At 44.4% G+C, this 22,583-nt stretch overlaps 1 protein-coding gene across 1 annotated transcript in view; it reads right to left on the bottom strand.

Annotated features, from left to right (window-relative positions):
- The window catches only part of DYNC1H1 (dynein cytoplasmic 1 heavy chain 1), a 70,796-nt gene that overhangs the window by 32,064 nt on the left and 16,149 nt on the right, over window positions 1–22,583 (bottom strand). The window contains exons 9-35 of the mRNA XM_063090530.1: window positions 21,859–22,038; window positions 20,478–20,627; window positions 18,408–18,554; window positions 15,683–15,823; window positions 15,152–15,328; window positions 14,905–15,015; window positions 14,701–14,820; window positions 13,874–14,113; window positions 11,907–12,062; window positions 11,672–11,785; window positions 11,319–11,429; window positions 11,029–11,238; window positions 10,701–10,847; window positions 10,327–10,493; window positions 10,062–10,235; window positions 9,326–9,491; window positions 9,059–9,247; window positions 8,771–8,965; window positions 7,848–8,130; window positions 7,507–7,607; window positions 6,150–6,309; window positions 4,715–4,958; window positions 4,431–4,614; window positions 3,989–4,201; window positions 2,849–3,087; window positions 2,500–2,656; window positions 392–619 (exon numbers count right to left, since the gene is read on the bottom strand). Coding sequence (XP_062946600.1) covers window positions 392–619; window positions 2,500–2,656; window positions 2,849–3,087; window positions 3,989–4,201; window positions 4,431–4,614; window positions 4,715–4,958; window positions 6,150–6,309; window positions 7,507–7,607; window positions 7,848–8,130; window positions 8,771–8,965; window positions 9,059–9,247; window positions 9,326–9,491; window positions 10,062–10,235; window positions 10,327–10,493; window positions 10,701–10,847; window positions 11,029–11,238; window positions 11,319–11,429; window positions 11,672–11,785; window positions 11,907–12,062; window positions 13,874–14,113; window positions 14,701–14,820; window positions 14,905–15,015; window positions 15,152–15,328; window positions 15,683–15,823; window positions 18,408–18,554; window positions 20,478–20,627; window positions 21,859–22,038 — 4,704 coding nt within the window. The remainder of the gene's footprint in view (window positions 1–391; window positions 620–2,499; window positions 2,657–2,848; window positions 3,088–3,988; window positions 4,202–4,430; window positions 4,615–4,714; window positions 4,959–6,149; window positions 6,310–7,506; window positions 7,608–7,847; window positions 8,131–8,770; window positions 8,966–9,058; window positions 9,248–9,325; window positions 9,492–10,061; window positions 10,236–10,326; window positions 10,494–10,700; window positions 10,848–11,028; window positions 11,239–11,318; window positions 11,430–11,671; window positions 11,786–11,906; window positions 12,063–13,873; window positions 14,114–14,700; window positions 14,821–14,904; window positions 15,016–15,151; window positions 15,329–15,682; window positions 15,824–18,407; window positions 18,555–20,477; window positions 20,628–21,858; window positions 22,039–22,583) is intronic.

Raw genomic sequence — 22,583 nt, 5'->3', positions numbered from 1 at the left:
ACGACCAATTCTCATTCCTTTATCCTGGTGGTTCTCAAAAACCCTACTTCCCAGAAGCATTGGTTTCCACCACTGAACATGGAAAAGGGCAGTCTTTTATCACCTTGCAGAGAAAAGTAAGATAATTAAAAGAATTCTTTAAAATTTCTCATACATGCCTTTGGACTTTTGCAGTGCTACAGCTGGGCTTTCTCAGAAGCTGGGATAAGACAACACTGATTACGAGTGCCCGGCTTGACCTGGTGACCAGTCACGGACCAATTATGAATGGTACCATGACTTCCACACACTCTCGGAGTAGAACAGCGTCACCTCACTGCATCCAAACATCCCAGAGCTCAGATGCCTCCTACGGGTCCCACTTGGAGCACTGAGCATATGGCCCTTGTACCTGTAGCATTGGGGAAGCAGCCTCTTCCCCCTCGTCCTCTTTGCCCTTGCGCCGACGCTGTGCCTCGTCCTCCCCTTCGTCCAGGGGAATGCTGCGCAGCCTGGCCAGGAAGTTGTTGAAGATCATGTCCGTGCTCAACACATCCTCACTAAACCAGACCATGCCGCAGCGCGACACTGTGGCCAGGGTTGCGTATTTCAAGTCCTGTACTTCAAACATTATTCGCACCTTGAAAGAATTAATCAGGCTCAGTGATGCAGGTTTGGTAAAACCTTGGATATTAAAATTCCTGTATTTATATGTACACTGAAAAGGTAATTTAAATTTAATTTTTCTGCACCTTAAAAATAAAAATATCTACAGTTCCCACCACTACAATATTCACCATTCTCTCCCCACAAGAATCTGGGAAAAATGTGTATGGAGAAGAGGTCAGACTCAATGTTTAAGATTTCCCACAAATGGAAGAGTCCTTGGTGGCCTGGGAGCAAAAGCTGCCTCAAAAGGTGATGCCAGCAGTGACCGTGGGCTAGGTGCTTATCACGGGCCAGGTGCTGCTCCAATGCTTTGCTGCCTGAAAGCATTCGATCCTCACATACCCCAACATGGCAGGCATGTTATTACTTCCATTTTACAGATGGGGCTAGGTAATCCTGCCGAGGGCCCGCTGCTAGTAAATGGGGGGGGCTGAGATTCAAACCACATGGTTGGACTCCAGAGCCCTAACCTTGGAGTTCTAATTGCCTAACAAAGAGAACTATGTCTCTTCCTGACGACACTCAGAATTGACTGAATAAGCCGCGGGTTCGGATCCTATATAGGAATGACTGGTGCACTCACTGGCTGAGTGCTGGTCATGAAAACGACAAAAAAAAAAAAAAAAAAAAAAAAAAAAAGAATTGACTGAATAAGCAGCTGTCAAGAATCCAAGTCAAATCAAGAGACTAGTCGGAGCAGGCCCACATTCTCAGCCTGCACTGACAGTCCAGTGTGGTCTCTGAGCGAAGATAAACACAGGTCCTGACCCTGTCTGACGAAGGCTCATGTTCATCAGCCAGGCAAAATCCCTGGTGTCAGCCTTGGCTGTTTTCCCCACCCACACCCACCTCTAGGCCACCAGCGATCCCCATCAGCATAGACTTTAAGTTACAGCCACATCGGCCGCTCCTTGGGCCCTCCGCCACTGCCAGCTCGCCCCCTGCCCCCACCAGTGCCTACAGGACTGTGGCGGCCTCCCACAGCCTCCCTGCCTCCACCCTGCCCTCTTTAACTGTCCTCCACACAACAGCCAGCAGGACCACTGTGGACAGAAATCACGCTCCATCAATCCTGTCAAAGACTCCCCAGCACCCACGCTTAAGTCCTCCCAATCACCTCCAGGGCCCACTTTCTTCCTGGGCTCACCCCGACATCTCCCCCGGTATTCTCTGCTGCAGCCAACTGCCCCTGCCCTCCCCACGCACACTGGGTGCACTGTCCAATCTGCTGCCTTGCTGTTTGCTCCTTTGCACGGAGGCTCAGCAGATCCAGGACAAGTCTCCCTCCCATCAAGTCTCTACTAAAGCCACCACCCTCTCAGGGAAGCCTTCTGACATTTCAACCTCCCCCTCCCCAGCATGTTTCCAGTTTATTTTTTTCCCTCAGCACTACCATTACTGGTCTTGTTTGTCTATCGCCTGCATCAGACAGTGAGCAAGCCCCATGAGAGCAGAGTTCTGTCTGTCTTGTTTACTGCTGTCCTCCTGGCATCCAGAACAGGGTCTGGCTGAGCGCACACCCAGCCCAGCCTGGCCATGTTTGCTCACCTTGTGAGGTGTGTCCAGGAACCTGTAACCAATGCTCACTTCCCTAGGGACAGCCTTGAAAGTTCCAGATCTAAATTCTTCATTTTTCCACCTACTAAATGTATAACGGCTTAAGATATCCCAACTACAACCTCATCTTAAAGAATTGTAAGAAGGGTTAATTGAGAATTATGGAGAACTGTCTTCATGGCTGACTGCTACTACATGGACCCTGCTCTCCAAGGCGGGACCCTGCCAGCACATGAATTCCAGGGGGGCTAGAACAGAAAATCACCCTAGGACACACAAAGGCAGGCCACTTACATTGGGTGGAAGGCTGAGGCGCTCTCCGTTGGGCAGAGTTAGAAGCTTGTTGTCATCTAGCACCGAGTTCAGGTTCTCGACCCACTCGGGATCCACATCGCCATCAAAGACAATCCACTGGCGCTTCTGCAGCTCACCTCTCACGTTGTCTATGATCCTGGTTTGGAAGGATTTTTAAAGAGCTGTTGACTAAATCAAGATTTTAAGATTAAGAATGCTCACCCTATAACAGTTTCTGAAGTGACCTTTAATTTGCTCAGATTCTGATTGGAAAAATAACATAGACTCTTATCGCATGAACAAGTACTCAGATTCACTGGGATGCAAATACTGATCAAAGTGAACGTACTTTCTCAGCACATGTGTGAAAAGCCCATCTGTCCATTCCCTGGTGTTGGGGTCCAGCGTTCCGTAGAGATGATCTTTGCTGATGGCCTTGGGGTCAATGATATGGGCCACGCCTTCCACACCCTCAAGTCTCTCCAAAGCCTTCAGCAGGACACGCCAGGCCATGCTCTTTCCGCTTCCCGAGGGCCCCACCATCATCAGGCCATGATTGATCTGGGTGATCTGATAGAGCTGGAGAACCTGCAGGGCCCAAGCGTGACTTCTTATGACAACGAGTAAGAAACGTGTTCTATGGATTCTTAAAGGCAAGTAGTGGACTTCAACTGGAGAGACATTACACAGGCCACAAATAAAATAGACAATTCTCAGGCCAGCCCGTGGCTCACTTGGGAGAGTGTGCTGCTGATAACACCAAGGCCATGGATTCAGGTCTCACATAGGGATGGCCAGTTAGCTCATTTGGTGAGCGTGGTGCTGACAACACCAAGTCAAGGGTTGAGACCCCCTTACTGGTCATCTTTAAAAAAAAAAAAAACAATTCTAAATTGTGGGGAGTTCTTTAATCAGTCATGAAGGCTAGAGCCAGTACGACAGGAGAGGCCTACCAAGCTGTCTCAACAAGGACACATCAGATTCCTCCAAACAAGAAGAGAACAAACAGATAAGCCATGTGTTTAATCCAGTACAGTGTCTCTTGGGCTCAATCCACACAGCTTGTATAAATAAATTTTTTCTTAAATGAATCGCACAAGAGGAAGGAAAGAAAAGAAGCCAATTCAGAATGTTAACTGTGTATCCATTAGCAATTTAGGTTATTATTGTTAATCTATGGTACTGGAAAGTCTTATAAGTAGAATTTTTACCAGCATCAACAAATTCCCATTATAATCATGCCTTTAGTCAGCATTTTCCGAGAATGAGCTTTATCACATAATTAAAATTTTCAGGTAAGTTTTGCTACCTCTACATTTAAACAAAAGAAAAATTCGAACAGGCCTTGGGCAAATCTTCATAAAACAGATTACGCACCTTGCCAGCCTTCACGGACAGACCTTCATCTAATGGCCCGTGGCTGACATTCCTGGACACTAATGCCAGCAGGGTCAGTGAGGGAAGCAGCCAACAGCACAATCCGAGTTACCTTTTCAACCCACATTCCGCCAACTTCTTCTCCATCACCATATGTCAAGTACATCTCCTGACATACTTTCTTCAGTTCTTCTCGGAGGGCGGTCATCTCACCCCGGTGATACTGGACTCCAGGGAAAACATCTGACAAGAGGCTAAAGAGCAGCGGGATGTCTTCTGCCACGAGCTTCGGCACCATTGTCTCACAGACGCTCTGTATTAGAATCTGTGGGGGAAGGACTGAGCTGCAGGAGGGTTAGGAGCACGGCTCACACATGTGCCATAGCCCTGGAAGGTGCGTGACATGTAACACTTAGGGAACAAAATGGAGCAATCTGCCACTCGCCCACATTCACTCACTCAACTTAGTCTTCTCCAGTCATCCCGGGACATGTGGACTGCAAAGTGAACTCAAGTCATGAGGTTCGACTGACCAAAAGAATGTTTGTACAAACCTCCTGTTCAGGTAGATTTTCGGCAATTTCTCCCTCATCAACGGCTTCCCCTCGTTCTTCTTTCTCTCTCTTTATCTTCTGAATTCTCTCCCTCTTCACATTGCCTGCACTTACCAGCACACTCTTCAAAGCCCGAAGACCAAAGTCATAATGGCTTTGAGAAGAGAGCTGTTCATCACATAATCTAAAAAAGAAAAGGTTCTCTCTCAAAAAACTTTTAAGGTTAAATGGGTACATTTAACATACGCTAGAAATCTGAGCATGAACAACTGCAGGCTACTCACTTGAAGAACGGGACAATCTTGTTGGCAAGAACCTCGGCAGTACGGAAGCCCTGTGAGTACAGCATGACCTGGGCTATTAACTGCCGGTCAGGCTTGGTCATGGCCAAGCTCCGGAAGAGCTTCTTCAAGTTGTCAGGAAGGTTGGACCTGCCTGCATAGCCAGGGTTCATGGTGATGAAGATGGCCATGTCTGGGCTCACCTTGACTTGTTTGTTTAGCAGCTCACAAGTAATGGGGTCAGAGGCTGAAAATTAGATGATGGCATTAAGACTCATGATGTTCAAAGAACCATTTAAAAACGTCTCTAAAATGACAGACAAAGCACCTGTTCCGCTGGGAAGCTGGAGCAGAGGCTTCCTAGAGGGGCTGCTCTCTGGCCTCCCCACAGGTGCTTGCCAGGCACGCCACCCGGCCCAGGGAGAGCTGCTCCCAAACTTCACATACACGAAGGTGGCACATATCAAGCCACCAGATGCAGGGCCCCACTATTCTATTGTGCAACACAACACTGAGTGCCACAAGGGCGACTCAAGAACAGAAATGAGTCCAACAAGAGTTGAAAAAATAAAAATGAATCATTGCTGTCAACAGCTTAGATCATGAGAATTCCCTTTTCCGAGGATCATTAACAACAAAAATAAAACCAAACCCTTCCCCGCGAAACCCTGTGAACTACTCAGGGATAGAGTGTATTTATTCTGTAAGAGAACACCAATCACAGACACAGATACTGCTTTCTCTGACACTCCTTTCGTTTTATGTAGGAGGTCTGAGGAATTCTTTGTAAGACAGATTACTCTTATTAAAAATAAAAAAGAAGCATTAAAAATTAAACTGTGCACATTCACAGAGAGAAGTTCACACCTATCCAATACTGATGTGTTTATTTCCTCTGGAACCCCACCCTGCCTCCACCTCATGTCTGGGACTTTGTGTTGAACAAGGCAAGTGAAGCAGCCCAGGAGCCTTACAGGACAGCTACTACTGTTGTGACAGAGGACCCATTTTCAAAACCAAATGGCAGAACACTATAGCCAAGCAGGTGGCTAGGGAGGCTGGCTCTCTGGTGATGCAGGGAGGAAGAGGGCAGTACTGAGGGCCCACCTGGGCTGAAGCACTGAGTGCATGGCCAACGCTGTAGGCAGGAGCACAGAGAGGGGCTCCTATCTAGCTGAAGGACTGCTCATGCTTCTGGTTGCTCTAGGATGTGGGTCCTGCTGCAGTCCCAGAATGAGGAATACTAACTGCTGATGTGGCATCACCCTGCGTCTCTCATCTTCAGTCTTTAAGCACAGCTCACTACACTGCCTGCACTAGTGTGCTCCTGTGAGCTAAATTCTTGTTTATTTCTAATTGAAGAGGTAGTAAATTAGTTCACAATGGAATTTCCCTCCACGTTCTCTAAGTAACTTTTAAAGAAAAAGAGAAGGCTTACTCTTATCATAGTTGGGGTTGGAATGCTCACGCAGAGCTTCCTGAATGCACTGCACCTGCTGGGACACGGCCGACAGCATCCGTTCCTCCAGGCGGTTGAACTCGTCAAAGCAGCCCCATGCACCCACCTGGCAAAGCCCCACAAAGATGCGTCCCATTGCCTGAAAGGGAAAGAAAGAAGCTAAAAACCACCTGTTCGGGAATGAGTTATGTCCTCTAGCAAATTTATATGGTGAAGCCCTCACCCCCAATGAGACTGTATTTGGAGATGGGGCCTATGAGATTAACTGAAGTTAAATGAAGTCATGAAGTTGAGGCCCTATTCTGACAGGACTGGTATCCCTTTAAGAGCAAGAGAGACCAGAGCGTGCTCTCTCTCTGCATGTACTCAGAGGAAAGGCTATGTAAGGACAAAGCAGCTGTCTGCAAGCCAGGGAGAGAGCCCTCACAGAAAATGAACCCTGCTGGCACCTTGATCTTAGACCTCCCAGCCTCCAGGACCATGAGAAGACACATTTCTGATTTTTAAGCCACACAGCCTGTGGTATCCTATTATGGCAGCCAGAGCAGACTAAGACATCACCTGCCTCAATACTGGCTTTACAGGGCTAAAATCCTTACTCTGATGCTCTGACTTTGGGCAAGTCCCATCTTCTCAAAACCAATGTCTCCTCATCTTTGAAATGGGAATAATACCATCTACCTCCCAAGGTGAGTGTGAAGGGTAAATTAGATTCACTTGTCAGGTGAGGGGCCCAGTGCCTACACACAATAGATACTTCATAAACAATAGCCATTATCATTATACAAATATAACATATGATACCTTTTTTTCTCCTGTGCCAATAAAACCCCAATGAGAAAGCTGTTAATTACTTTTTGTTGAAAAAGAAAAAAACCTCTTCCAGGGCTGGCCCCGTGGCTCACTCAGGAGAGTGTGGCGCTGGTAGCACCGAGGCCGTGGGTTCGGATCCTATATAGGGATGGCCAGCGTGCTCACTGGCTGAGCGTGGTGTGGACGACACCAAGCCATGGGTTGCAATCCCCTTACCAGTCGGAAAAAAAAAACAACCCTCTTTCATAATATTTGTTTATTCCCAGACACAGGCACTAAGCATTTCTTCAAAAAATTGCCACTTTAAAAGAGTAAAAACATGAAGACAAAGTGAACTTCAAAGCACGTATGTTGGATACCTCAAACAGTTCAGAGTCACAACTACCCCTCTAAGGCCTCAGAAGGCCAGATCAACTGCACTGAGCTGCAGGGCTGATGGCTCAGGCAGGGGTGCCAGCTTGACATTCCCCAGCTGACCCTTTTAGGCCATTAGATTTTAGGCAGACCCCATAAAGCTTCTCACCTGGAAATCAAAGGTTTCATCACAGTTGAAAACTAAAACGAACCGTCCAAGCTGATGGCCAAGAGCTTTGACAGACTCTGTTTTCCCAGTGCCAGCAGGCCCTGTTATTTAAAGAAAGGTAACTGAGTATTTGAGTCCATTACCTAATTGGGAACATATCTTTAGCTTTAAGAAAATTATAAAAAGCAATTCATTTTAAAAATCAAAGTAGATGTACTAAATACAAACAAATTTAAGATTTTAGGATGTAATAACCATATAATTAAGAAATTATTAGCTTAATCTTTAAAAATCATGTTAAATATATAATTCCATCTGTCCAGACTTGTGGAGTGACCTACCGAATGGGGACCCTCCTAGCCTGGCCTCCAAGGCTTGTGTCATTGTCAAATAGCAGCGATCAGTGAGGGGGGTCTGGACCAGCTTGTCCTGAACACCCAGGTACTCAAAGCCATAGTTAAATTTGGCATTTGCCATTTGAATTGACAATTGCTGTAACACATCGGTTTGCTTAGGGTCAAAGTAAAATCGCATCTGGCTGAGCCATTCAAAAGATTTGGCGTTGTCAATCTTGCTTTTGATCAAGGACCTGGTAACATCTCTCTGGTGAACCAACTCTGTAATCTGAAGAAAAAGAGCCACTTTAAAAGTTTATCGTAATAAAAGGCTTTCTCTGGATTTGTGTATTATTTGTTAGGCTTAAATTGATATTCTAGGTCCAGTTACAGTAGCTTTTGGTAAATATTCCAAAATGCAAATCCACCTTTAGAGACAACAGAAATGTTCATGCGATGGTACTACAGAGAATCAAGAGCTGCAGCAAAAACAAAGAAACAAACAGAAACACCTCATTTTAAATAAAAACTCTGGAACTGGTGTAAAATGTGATGGGAGAGCAGCTTTCTGATGTCTGTCCTAAGCATCCACCTTCCTGCCCACCAGGGCTCAGAGCCAGGAGCTGCCCTCACTGTGCCACTCACACTGCTGTGGCTGCCTCTTTGGAGAGGAGATAATAAGAGAGAGACCCTGATCATGGTTGATCATTATCTTTCTATCATGAAGTCATGTAATTCCTGCACGCCACTAAGATTAACTTTCAACAAGAACAGAAAAACAGATGCCCACCCCCAGAGCATATCAATATGCCACCTACTCTTCTCCTCGACACTAACTGAAATTTTTTTCAAGTACAATTTCCTTTAACTGCTTCAGTTGAAGGGGTAAAAGCCCAACTGGTGAGGAAGGAGTTGGCCATGAGACTAACCAAGTGTTCTAGCTTCCTTCTTCGCAGTGGGGGCTGCTCCATGAGGACAGAGTCCGCTAACACGTTGAGGGTGACCTCCACGTTGCTCAGCACAGAGTGCAATGGTGCCGCATCGCCACCTCCGCCAATGCTGCTTAGCGCGGTCTCCACATTTTCAGACCAGGCTATCTGGGCTGACAAAACCACAAGCTGAGCCTGAAAGACACAAGACACCAAAAGGACCGCAAAGGACCATTTTAAAGATCAGTCAGTGCATTCATCTTTAGCCTGCCCACTTCTATAGATTACCTGATATTTATCAATCCAAGTGATGTAGGTATTTGGGTCAATTGAAGTTGCTTTACCAAAAATTTCAACTTCTGTAACAGACTCAGCAAGAAGTTTAGCCAGGGTGACTCTCATCTCCTTTTCTACCAGTGTGAGCCACTCGTTGATTTTGGGATGTTCAGTAATTGACACAGGGGTTTTAAACATAACCTGAAATAAAATTTTAAGAATTAAGACGTGCAAAAATGTGAGAGAAGTTTTCTAAGTTACAAAGATAAATCTAACTACCTCCTCTCCTTCTCGCGATGAAATGCCCAAGACAACAGAGTTATCCTCATTTAGGATGATGCTCGAGACTCCAGCAAACATTTTCTTGAAGTGCTTCTGTAATTTAGCTACATTCTTGCTGTTTCCAATGATTTCAAGCAAATCTTCATCACCCACAAAATAGAACCTAAAATTAAAATAGCATATAAAATTTTATACCCGCAAGTAAGGCGATTCAAGGCAAAATTCCAAACTGCAGGAAGGGAAAGTGGATACGGCCGGTGGCTGGCAATCCGCAGCCTGAATTAACATGACGTCCAACTTCCTTCCAGTCCTTGGTGAAAGATTCACATTTATTTAAGATCTCGAAGAGGAATTTAACGAATTTCATGTCATTCACCTTACTTCATTCACTCATTTCTTAAAAACCTGTTCAATTCATCCTAAGCAAACTATTCAGAAAGGAAGAGATGCCACTTAAAACACAGAGCTAAACACTGAAGAGATGTAAGCTGCCTTGGAGGAGAGAAGATAGTTTAAATGGAGCGTAATAAATCCAAGGTAGAAAATCAAGGATTATTGGGCACAATCAGGGATCCATACATGACAGGGAAATGATATTCATTAGGTGGATTATTGGCTAACAAAATCCTTGATGTCAAAACTGACCAACACACATGCCCAGAAGGGAGAGTGGATGGATTAGCATAACTGAAATTCAACTTTATTTCAGGAAAACTCAAAACAAGCATCTCACCTGGGGAAAGATGATCTTTCTCTTTCCAGGTATTCTCCCAGTGCTTTCTGGATCTTTCCTAGAAGGTCAGCCAATCTTTCCAGAGACCTCTGTACCCCCTGGATGTTCAGTACATCCATAACAAGGGGAGACTTGGATACTTTTTTCATTAGAGCCAAAAACTCCGTGCTGATACTACAAATCAAATTAAAATGTAGGTCAGCCTCCAGGTCAAGAGTGGTTAACAGCCACTGTCAACATTTGGCTCCCCAGCTGGAGGCTGTACCTCTGGAACCGCTGGGTTTCCACTGGCAGCAGATGCTTGATGTCTGCACTGCCTGTGAAGATGCCTTCCAGGTAGACCCACCGCCTCTGCACATCGATCCACACATCGAAGAGAGCCATGATCCGGTTCAGCTTATCTTCCCAGCTCAGTGCATCCTCTTCAAAAACCTAGTGAGGAGACAGGAGGGCGTAGCTCAACTGCTAGACTTTTCACTCAGAACTATGCTGAAACTCACCAACAAAGTGCAGGGTAGGATCCCATCAACTTATCTGACTCACATTTAAAAAAAGGCATCTAGTAACAGTCAAAAGGTATTATGATGAAAATGCAGAAAAACACTGGTCAGGGAGGGAAAGTTTTTCCAACAATGGTACCTTGTAATATGGAGACAGTTTCATGGCAGAGACACTATTGATGTGCTCTTTGACCTTGTTAAAGAGATCATCCCAGCCGCGGATCAAGCGACACTTGTTCTGATAGTTAACCAAGTCTAGTTCATAAGTATTCCACACTTCTCTTATCTGAATTGAAACCACAAAAAGGCACATTATTAGTATGTGGGCATTCACCAGTTGCACAAGGGACAAAGCGTTACAGGGTCAAAAAGGACCACAAATGACAAGGCTCTATTTTTACACAGCTCAAATCTACATCATAGCCTGAAACACAACATGAAAGAGACTGTCTAGTCCTATTACCTACCTGCTTCAGAAACTCTTCCAAAGCCATCTCTCCTTGTGCCACAAGCAGTACATCCTTGACAATAGCTTCATTTTTCTGCAAGTCAACATCCCAGATTTGGCCAAGGGTTAGCTCAGAAACAACCCAATTAACATGAAGCCTTTTCATCAGCTGTTTCCAGTGGCGGTCTTTAAGTGCTTCAGATTTCAGTTCAATCACCAACATGTTTATCTGTGGAGAAAGTAAACAAAGTCATCTGTGCAGGTGTCCTTCTGATGGGCGTTCCTCACTGTTTGAGACCAGTCACCGACCTTCATGTATCCCTTCAGAAGTCTCTGAACAAACTCATAGGACGCATACTGCCGCAATCGGGCAGGGAAGTTCTTCAGCTGGTTCAAGAGGCCATCTAGATTTTGTCGAAGCTGGCAAGAGAAGCACAGATGATTATTCAGTTTGCAAACATTTTTTTAAGTGGTGAAATTTCTTTTAAATGGTTTTAAAAGAAATTTTACATTGGTTTGGATGAACAATGTAAATAATATGGAGGACACTAAGTGCCTTCTTGGAAGCTCATAATAGTTCCTCCTTTGCAAAGTTCCTCGACAAAGTCTGTGATTCTTAATCTACAGACATGTATGCAAACATCTATTTCATAGAGATGTACCTTTCGAGGCTGTACTGAAACCCATGGTTGCTCCTTCATCTGATCAATTTGCTCCCAGACCTTAGAAAGTTCTGACCAAACGCCTTTGAGGTCCTGTAATTCTTCTAAGGCCACCTGTGATTGAAAATTGAGAAGAGAAAGCACCTCAGAGCCTGGCAGGGTGCTTGAGATGACCCAGGTTAACAGGAGAGTCAGGATGAGGAGGGGGAATCCTGGCTCCTCCAGCGGCTCATACCTGTACGCGTTCTTCACTGCCGCTGAGAAGCCCCGTGTCCGTCAACTCCAGCGCCTCCTTGGCCTTTGCACACTTCTCTCTGTCATCCTTCAGCCTGCCAAACTTCCCTTCATATATGGTGAGAGCCTGAAGTGCCTCCTCTGGGCGGAGATTGCCCTGGAAGCAGAGCACACAGAATTGAAGGACAGTTTCCGGAGACATGGACTGACTATATGGCTTTAAAATGGGTCTGGAAATTTCCAAATTCCTAGAACAGGTCTATGTGTGGAACATTTAATGAGATGTCCACTTATGAGGTTTGCCCAGTATTGAACGTAAGTTTTATATTAGTAGTTTATGTAAATAAAAATATTAGAATGGTAGAGTGTCTCTCAATTCAGCCATCATCTCACCTAGTGCCCTGGGAGACGGGAAGAAAAGGACGAGACAGACTTGGGCCTCCAGTGAACACTCCCAGCGATCTAAGAGAATCTTAGAGCTTTAGGGCCTGCCAGCCACCTCTCCCCAATGTATACAGTTGTTACATCGGTTACCCAAGAGAAGAATGAGAAATCACTGGAAATGAACTCTACTTTGGCATCAAAACTACTATTTACACACTTCCTTTTCATTTTTTTTTCTTGCCTAGGGATCCCACTGATCTTTCCATTTTAATAACTTTTGAGAACTACATGAACTATCGCAGTTTTCTACCAAAGGAAAATACGAATTAAAAATTTAACTATAACACATTACTGGCACCAAGGTTAGGTAATAACAGATACTCAAGTTTTGGTCACCAGAAACTTGCCTGTTGATTAATACTGACTCCCCTGCTGGAGCGAGCATTCACAACCTACCAGTACCGGCATTAATGAAAGCAGAGACCATTTTAAGGCAGGGACCATTAAACCAAAACTAAACACAAAGTAGGTCAAGGGTTTGGATCCCTGCACCTCCCAACCGCCGAAAAAAAAAAAAAAAAAGTATAAAATTAAACACAAAGTAGAACCTGCAAGGGCCTAGCAGCACAGAAACCATCATGAGCAGGAAGGCACATCACCATGGGAGAGTAAATCTGCCACCTGGCCTATTGGGAGAACTTACATCCTCAAGCCAGAAAACCAGGTTAACATTCAAAACATTTTAACATCCTCTCCATTTGTCTTTTCTATACTATTTGTATGTCTAAATAAAAGAAAGTTTGAATTTCACTCCCGGTAAATCAAACATGCTGTCACTTACCTATCACCTCTGTCATCATCATGACTTGCCAGCTCCCCTCCACTGTCACCTTCCCAGCAAGAGATAACCTGCCATAGCAGTATCCACCAACACCCTCTTCTACCCCAGCCAGCACCCTCCCATTTTCTTCTGTCGGCAGCACTATCCAAATCTGACTCAAAGTACATGTTCTTCATGTTCGATTTTTATTATCATCTCTCTCCACTGGCATCTAGTTCCGTGGGAGTAGGGTCTTATCCTTTTCATTCACTGCTGTATCCCTGCTACTTAGACAACCACCTAGGACATAGCTGGTGCTCCACAGATACTTGAATAAATGGAGAAAAATGCATGTGGTGGGTTCTGAGTATGGAAAGGCTTAATAACGGTGATGACGACAACAACAGAACCCGCCTCTCCTCCCCACAACATGTGCGACTAGCAGCACCAGTGTGAGCCTGGCCTGGGTCTACCAGAAATTAAATCCTAATTTTTGAGTATGCCTAAGGGGATAATTTAAGAACGGAAAAACTTTAATCCTTAAAATCACCTCCTAACTGAAATTTTGGGTAAAATGAAGTCTCAGTTAGCTTTCACATTTAAACATTTACTATCTGCAAGTACTGTTTTTTTAATTAAAAAAAGGAAAAAAAAACCAATATTGGAAAGCTAAGTCACAGCAAGGCTTCTGAAGTCTGAAAGAAAGTACACCAAATGGTGCTGTGACTTAAGAGTATCCGGGAGCACAGCCAAAAGAGCCCCACCGTGACAGGCTTGGTTTTCTCCCAGTCGGTCAGCAGGTCGGTGGTGCGGCTTTCCACAGCCCGGTCCTCCTGGATGATTTTCATTTGCAGGTTTGCCACCTGCTGCTGAATAGCAGAGTCCTTCCGACGCATGATGTCATTGAAGGCCCCCCACTCTCCCTCGATGTTGTCAATATAAAGCCAGGAAGGCGGGAACTGGAACCTCTGCTTTTCCAGCAAGCGCTGACCATTGCGATAGAGCTTGGAGAGAAAAAAAATAAATTGGACTTCTTCTTCTATAACGAAAACAGAAACTGATCAGAGTCTCACGAGAGAGAAGGCACTCTATGGCTCCAGAACACATAAGATCAATACATTTGCTTTACACCTAAAACCTTCCACCCTAAAATTGTGGTCTGAGGGCAGCATGCCCTACAGTCCGACATGGCTAGTCCAGCCACTGTGCCTAGATGCATGTGGATGGCTCTGAACAGGATATAAAAAGCATGTGGAACTGTGCTTCACCCGAGTCCAAATCATGAAAAGAATATTCAGGTTTGATGACTTGGAAACAACTAAAGTAAAAGACATTAAAAGACAAAAAACAGTGGGTCTCAAACCTTGCTGTGCAGAAGAATCACCTGCAGAGCTGTTTACAATGCAGATTTGACAGGATGCTAATATGTGCACTGTATTTTAATAAGCACATCAGGTGGTTGTGATAGAGATGTCTGTGAACCATACCATAAGAAATAGTGCCTTAAGGGTTGAGTCAGAACATTCCCTCAGAATGCAAATATTACAAAAACCAAATTAAACCAGAAGTCTAGTTTATTCACAGAGCTCACCTCAACTTGCTTCTCAAACTGTTTGATCTTCCGTTTTAAAGACTGCACATAGGTGATGAAGGTCACGGCGTCGGAGGTGCTGGCTGTGTCCACTGAGTGCTGCTCCAACTCTTGGCGGGACTGTTCAGAGAGAGGGTAGTATTTTATCGTGAAGCCGAGGTTCACCAGAAGACTAGTTACACTGGCAGAGTCCTATCTCCTCACCTTTGAGATTTGGGAATGGAATTCTGTCATGTTTGATCCTAGCATCTGCCCAAATTTGCTGAGAACTTCCTTATGCCAAGAGTCATACTTCAAGTTCACCTTAGATTGCACCTGCGGGGGAAGCAGCACACAACACACCATCAGTTCTTTCCTGCTGGCATGTTTATGCTTCAACCTAATTTCAGTCAAATGGAAATGCTGCGTCTACAGCTACCCTGACACTGTCCAGTAAGACAGCAGAGCTCACCTTGCCGTAATCTATAACTACTGGTCCAAACTCTTTCTTGGTTTCCGCGTTGTCAAATGTTCCTCTGGCCTTCCTTATTTGGACCAAGAGAGCTTGCCATTTGTTGAGATCTTCCCCAAGCCTGTTGTAGATGTTTTCAGCTTGCATATCCCATAAACACTGATACTGAAGCCAAACCTGCAGATAAAGAACGTTTAAATAGTTAAGTAATACGGTTTTATTTTTTATTCTGTAGACATATATTACTTTCATATTCCATTAAAAAGGTTCATGTTCTTTCATCACCAATACAAAAAATTCTCACTTCAGATTCTTAGAATTTTCATTATCAAAAAAGAATAAAATTTGCTGTTCTCAAAAATCATAGTTAAAACTCCCAAAAGATTAGTCCTACTGTTCACTCTTTCCTTTAAAAGAAGCAGACATTATATAGAGTCAAGATCTTTAGCTCCATATTCCTCAAATCTCATACTCCTAAATGTTTGGAATTAGACTATATAATATATGTGAACAAAATCAGGAGCTTCTTACCTTGACATACTGCTCGACCTCAGTTACGATGCCCATGACGGCAGAATATGACTCTTCCAGGGCAACAGGGCCATCAGGCATCCGTGTTAAAGCATTCCGATAGAATTTTTCTTCTTCAGTCAATTCATAATGTACGCCCACCTAACCACCCAAAGCCAGAAATGAATGCAAGTAGTGTGTATGAAAATGGTAATCTCAGAGTCATCTTTTACCTAGTTATCCACTTTACCCAGCCACAAGTAACCAGAAAGCCTCCTTATATGAGTTAAGAAACTCATCAAACCAATAAAAGAAACATTAGATTAACTATAACCTAGAAAAATGTGGCATCACTAATGGCACAATGCAAAAACAGCCGAAGAGTACAAGTCATTCACTTCTTTCAACTATTTGAGTGTCCGTGATGTGCCAGGCAATATTCTAGGTACAATAAAGAGACAGATGAAAATACCTGCTCACATGGACTTACATTCTATGGGAGGAGAGAGACAATTAAGGAATAAGTGAAATATTCAGAATGTTAGGTGGTAAGAAATACTATGGAGAAAGAGCAGGAAGGAGGACAGGGAATGGAGGATGGGGGAGAATGTTTACTTTAAACAGAGAGATCAGGAAAGGCCTCACCAAGAAGGTGGCATATGAGCAGAGACCAGACGGAAGGGAGGGAGCGAGCCATGTGAATATCTGCTACCAGGGATCCTGAGCAGAGAGATCAGCAAGTGCAAAGGCCCTGGGGCAAGAGTCTGCCTGGCAAAGTCTGAGGCCCACCAAGAGTCCAGTGTGGCTGGAGCACAGCCAAGGAGTGGAGAAGCAGGAGCTGAAGTCAGAGAAGCAACAAGCAGCATACGAGGTGGGGCCCAGCAAGCCACTGTGGGACTTCAGCTGTCATGCTAAGTGAGACAGGAAGCCACTGGGGGGGTCCGAAAGAGCAGTGTTAGGATCGACTTAGATTTTACAACTCCTCCTGGCTGCCGTGTTGAAAACAGATTTTATGGGGGCAAGGGCAGGGAGGACAGATAGGAGAGAACGTTAATAATCCAAGGGAGAGATGGTGGTACCCTGGAAAAGGGTAGTAGCAGCAGATGTAGTAAGAAACAGATTAGGCTAAATTCTGAGGACAGAGACAACAGGAGTCAAGGATGACACTATGACTTCTGGCCTGAGTCGTCGGGTGAAGGGTGGGAATGAAAGACTGCAGAAAATCAAACTTGAGGGAGGAGGACTGGAGAGATGTGTCTGATTTGATACGTCTACCAGATAGCCAAGTGGAGATGCCAAGTAGGCGGTGGGACAGACAGGCCTGGCATCAGGATGAAGACTGGGGATCTCAGCACAGAGCTGTCAGCACGCAGATGGTATGTGAAGTCAATGGCCTGGATGAGACCACTGAGAAGATGAGGGGGGTAGAGAGGGCATGGAACATTTAGAGGTTGGGCAGAGGGTGAGCAAAAGAGGAACCAATAAAGGAGACTAGCCAGTGAAGAGGGAGGAAAACCTGGACAGCATGGTGCTCTGGAAGAGCCAAGTCACTCTGCATCAAGGAGGAGGGAGACAGCACCTGTCCCACCATGCAGCCAGCTCAGAAAGACCAGGACTGAGAAGCCCACTGGTAAGGAGGTGGAAGTCACTGTGACCAGCCAGGAGTGGTATTGGCTGAGGGATGGGCAAGCATCTGAGAGAAGAGGGAGGGGGGCACTGCAGATGCTAGGACAGATAACGCTTCCTTAGCGCTGCCTTACGATGAGCAAGAAACCAGATTGGTGCAGGGGGCATAGGTTTATGCACTGACAGGACAACTCAGAGACAGGGAAGAAATGCTGAGCAACAGCGAGAGGAAAGGGGATCTAATGCACACGGACGGGGCTGCCTGTAGTTTCTTAAATTTGGAGATAAACAAGAGAACAACGCAAACAGAAACACAGCTAGTTAAAGACAGGAGAAACATAACAAGAAAGATCCTAAGATTGTGCGTATACTCCTCGAGAGGCAGGAACCAATATTCATAGCTTGGTTTGATCAGCTGGACATTGTCAAGTTTTGGGCTGGACACTGCCAAGATCGCAAGTCACTGGCAATTAAGTACCTCAAAAAAATCATAAAAGAACTGAGTTTACGTTCAAAGTTAAGAAAAGAGGTAACTTCCTAATAAGATCTCTAAATTCTGTAAGAGTCTGCCATAGCAGAGGTTGTAGAATCTTTTTATTTGAAAACCATTGGTCCCACTTAGAAGTAACATTGGCTAGAGGCCAGGAACTAAATGGTCTTTGAACATTTCCTTTTGCTGTAGAAACATACTAATAAGAGTAAATTATAGCTGGGATTTGCTTTAAAATAACCTGGTGGGGGTGGGGAAAGAAATATAAATGAAGTAAAATTGGCAGTATGTTGATACATAAAGCTGGATGGCGGGAGCTCATGAGTCCCTACACTTTTGTGTATGTTGAAAATTTCCCAAATAAAAAGTGGAGGGAGGGGAGAGAAGCAGGAATTAAGATTCCCAATGAAGCTCATGGAGAGAATTTCTAACAGACCACTAAAACCAAGCTACAAATGCCAAGTAACTTTGGAAAAAAAATCAGGTCACACAAAGCCTCCTCTAGCTCTCCCTCAGGATGTTGAACCTGGAGGCTGGAGTTTGAAAACAGCTTATTTAACAAGGCGCCATAGAGAAGTGGCATCACAGAGCCCAGGAGAGGTGTGTGCTTCGAGTCCCTGGAAGGCTTACCTGGTACCTCTGACTCTGGATCCTGGGGAGGGACAGCACAACCATCTTCCAGGCAAACATTTCCTGGTACAGCTTGTACCTGCACTCTTCAATTGGTGGATTCAAATAGATTACCTGATTGGTTATTCTGAGCTCATGAACAACATTCTGTAAAAGAAAGGTTTCATTTTTCACTCAGCAACCTATTTCAATAAAATGGTTTTGATACTTAACACCTTCTCTCTCTAAATTATCAAACTACTTCAGTCTGAACCACAAAGTCTGTCACTTATTATTAGATGAGGTCTCATATAATTTCATGTTTGTGATTTGTGCTCTCTCACCCCCTACCTTCCATCCCAAGATCATAAAAAGTCAGAGGGCTAGTGCTGCTTCACCTTCTCCAGGGGCCGCCAGTGCCCAGGTGCCAAACACACAAGTGCTCAATGACATACCATCTGATCTGACTACACGACAACCTCTTGATGTAATGACCTTGAGACGTCAGATCTCAAGAGCCCCCGATGCAGTGACAGGAGGCAGGCATTAGCTGTCAGGCACACACTGCACTGACCAGGTTGAACCAGTTGAGGTAAGTCTGTACCACCTGTCAGTGGTTTAAGCTAACCAAGAATTCCAACTCAGTTCCCTCTAGATAATGGTACTGACTTAGACACTTCCATTTGCTTTTTTGGGACGCAGTATTTTTAAAAGTATGCTCTAAGGATGAATACCTGTAATATTCAAAAATGAAAACATTTTTCAAGCATTAAGAGAAAAAAAAGGAAAGGTAAAGTTTGGGTAGGAAAAAAAAGCCAATTGTTTCTCCCAGATCAAAGTTTTTACTTGCACAGTTCTTCCAGGCTTCTGTTTTGTGAGGCCTTTTTACTGGTAAATAAACACTGATATACAAACACTGTTAAACACAAAAGACAAATGCATGTCTTATGAATTACTATAAGGTGGACACCTTTATAACACCACTCACAGCAGCAGACAGGACCCACTTGCATAGTTCTAATGAAAGGAATTACTGAATTCTCTAGAAAGCTTGTTAAACTCCAGCTGAGCTCTTCTCCACACAAGTGGGAAAGGAGTGGCTTGGAGACACAGATTGCTGCCCAGTGTGGTGACCGCTGCACTGCTGCGCTCCTCCACGGGACTAGATTTAGACTTTTCTTAAGACAGTGCAGATAATTTAGTGCCATAGCCTGAAATTTACTTGTGGCGGATTGTCCTTAGTTTTTGAAATAACTTATTGCATACGTACGCTTGGTAAGTAGAATTTTTTTCTCCCAGTGCAAATTTTTTTCTAAAATTTATTTTTCACTTTTTTAAAGACTTTTCTTGAAATTATTTTGGACTTACAGGAGAGTTGCAAAGAAAGTACAGAGTTTCCATAGACCTTTTTGCCAGCTTTCCCTCATGTTAACACCTTACATGATACAGTGATATAAACATTAACACGATTCTATTAACTAAAATACAGACTCCAGTCAGGTTTCCCAGGATCTAACTGATACTATATTACATTTAGTTATCACATCTCTTTAATTCCTTCCAATCTGTGAAACTTTGTGTTTTTCCTTGTCTTTCATGACTGTGACGCTTTGGAAGAGCACTGATCAGGTACTTTTTAGACTGACTCTCAATGTGGGTTTGTATGTTTCTCTCATGATTAAAATAAGATTGAAGGATCTGGGGTATGCAGAAGTAAACTGCATTTCTCATTACACGTCAGAGTGTAATGAGATACCCACATAATATCGCTGGTGATGTTAATCTTCATCACCTGGTTAAGATGTGGTCTGTCAGTTCTTTTCACTGAAAAGTGACTTTTTCATAGGTACATTTTTTTTTCTTTTTCAAAAGACGACCGGTAAGGGGATCTTAACCCTTGACTTAGTGTTGTCAGCACCACGCTCTCCCAAGTGAGCCAACTGGCCATCCCTATATAGGGATCCAAACCCAAGGCCTTGGTATTATCAGCACCACACTCTCCCAAGTGAGCCATGGGCCGGCCCCTCATAGGTACTTTTTAAGGGGAGAATTTTACTTACTAGCAAATAGGACATCACGGGAAATACTCACTTTGATCTTTGGCTCTCCGCCAGGCTTGTGACTAACTTGTGGAGCATCTGTATCCATGTCAACTTCTGCTTTATCTTCAGCTTGTCCAAGAAGAACCTGGGTCCAAGCTCTTAGGCCAGCTTGTAGACGAACGCCCAATATTCTTTCAATCTACAGAGAAGGAAGTGTCAGAGAACGGTATTTCTTCCAAAAGCTCAGAAAGCATGTTAATTAGAAAACAGTAAGTGTTTCATGTCAAAGGTAAAGTTGCTAACTGCACCCTTCATCTCTCTGTTCTCAAGAGTCTCACTGTGTCACTTTCTCCCAGCCTCAGGTAACTGATCTGTTAAGACTGTATCCTCCACCTTTGTGCTGAACCACCAATCCTCCCAACTTGTAAAACAGTGACATGGATACTAGTCCAAATGCAGCAGATGCAGTTAAGGTCTTGATATTTGTTCAAGAGAAAATTCACAAAAGTGTTTCCTTGGCAGCCTCAGAGATAAAACTAGAAAAAGTATAATTTGGAGATCAAACCATTTTAACAATTAGTAAAGGAGAAAGTCTTCTCTCTAATCTAGAATGAAGCAAATTTCTTATGAATAGAATGTCTGTATGCCTTTGTCAACAGTCTGCCTGGGGCCACAAAACTGTCCTGGGAATGTGGTGAGGGCTGCTGTCACAAAAACAGGGACTTTCAGACCGTCTGTGCGTTCAAGGGAGTGGGTTTGTCAACTTTCACTCTGTTCACGTCCCGGTGTGTGGATACACTGCAACTTATTGATCCATTTTAAAAAAGGGAGAGAAAGAAAAAAAAACACAAACAGCTTGGGAACTGACCAAGTGTAACCTGTAACCTCTGCTAGAAAACATCCTCCTTCTCAAGACGTTCTGCTGATACGCTCCCTAAAGTCCACCAGTGAACAAAGTCGTATGGATCTGCAAAGTGTGCTTCAAATACACACTTCACCACCCTACAGAGGTGGGCCAAGGTCCTCGAGACAAGGAATAAGAAGTGTTTTGTGTCTGGGGCTTTCTTCTAAACTGAGGGGGGGCGGGGAGCAGCATTGTCAGAGGATGCCTGGAGGGCTGGGAAAGTAACCTACATCCCGAGAGGGCCAGGGAAGGGCAAACAGGCAATCGTCAAATAGCCAGCAAATGAGGGAACTCTTCCTCTGTCACAACTCCACGCTCCCAACTTAGAATTGGCATAAGCACTGACACACAGCATTGCAGTTCAGCTGTCATTAGTTAAATGGGATTCTGGAGAAGAATTAGGTGATCACAGAAAATTTCTAAGGAAAAATTCTTTTCAGTGACAAACCAATAAACTTACTGAACAGGGTGCACTCCTGTGTCAGCAGTAGAAAAATGAAAAACTCTAATAAATCCCACCCCTTACCTCCATATCAAGCTTGTTGACCCAGATGGGCAAATTGGAGTAGGAGTGCAGGTTTAAGTCATCCACTGCTTTCTGGACTCTGTTCAAGATCTCTGAGAAAGTCTTATGATCATACATACATGTTTCCAAGGAACGGACCTCCAGGTCTATTTTTTCTTCAATAATCAGCAGATCATCCACCTGAAGGAAGGCATATTAAATATTTATAACACCTACTCGCTCTATTCCTTTATTTTTATACACATTTTCCCCAGTTAGTTAACAAATGCTTGATGCAGAGAAGTTCGTCCATAAATAGCTATTCCTAGTTGTTGGGGTGAGAACTCTTCCCCACTCCCAAGTCCTCACAGAAGGACAGGAAACGTATGGAACACATTGGCTTCTCTCCCCTTACTTACTCCTGGCTCATGGGATGGGTAAGATGGAAGTAAATGTGCTCCCTCAGCCTGTCCTCTGCCCTTGGGGTCAGCCTGTGCACCAGGTGCAGGCACTAGTCTGCTCGCAGCAGCAGCCTCTGGGCCAGGAGGTCTACAAATGTCCAGCTGTGCTAGAGACTGGGAAGGAAGTCTACATCTGTGGTGGATCATTAGCAAGTGCTTGTGGCTGCAGATCTGAAGCCATGTTCTCCATGTTCAGCTGTGTTAGTAAGGAAGCTCTGCCAGACTCCTGGGTCCTTCACTCTATTGGTTTCTAAACACAGGGTGTTACTTAATGGCCTCCCTAAA

Source organism: Cynocephalus volans, chromosome 3 (assembly GCF_027409185.1).
Source record: "Cynocephalus volans isolate mCynVol1 chromosome 3, mCynVol1.pri, whole genome shotgun sequence".
Lineage (NCBI taxonomy): Eukaryota > Metazoa > Chordata > Mammalia > Dermoptera > Cynocephalidae > Cynocephalus > Cynocephalus volans.
Note: the sequence above shows the minus strand (reverse complement) of the source record. Positions and strands in the feature narration are given on the sequence as shown.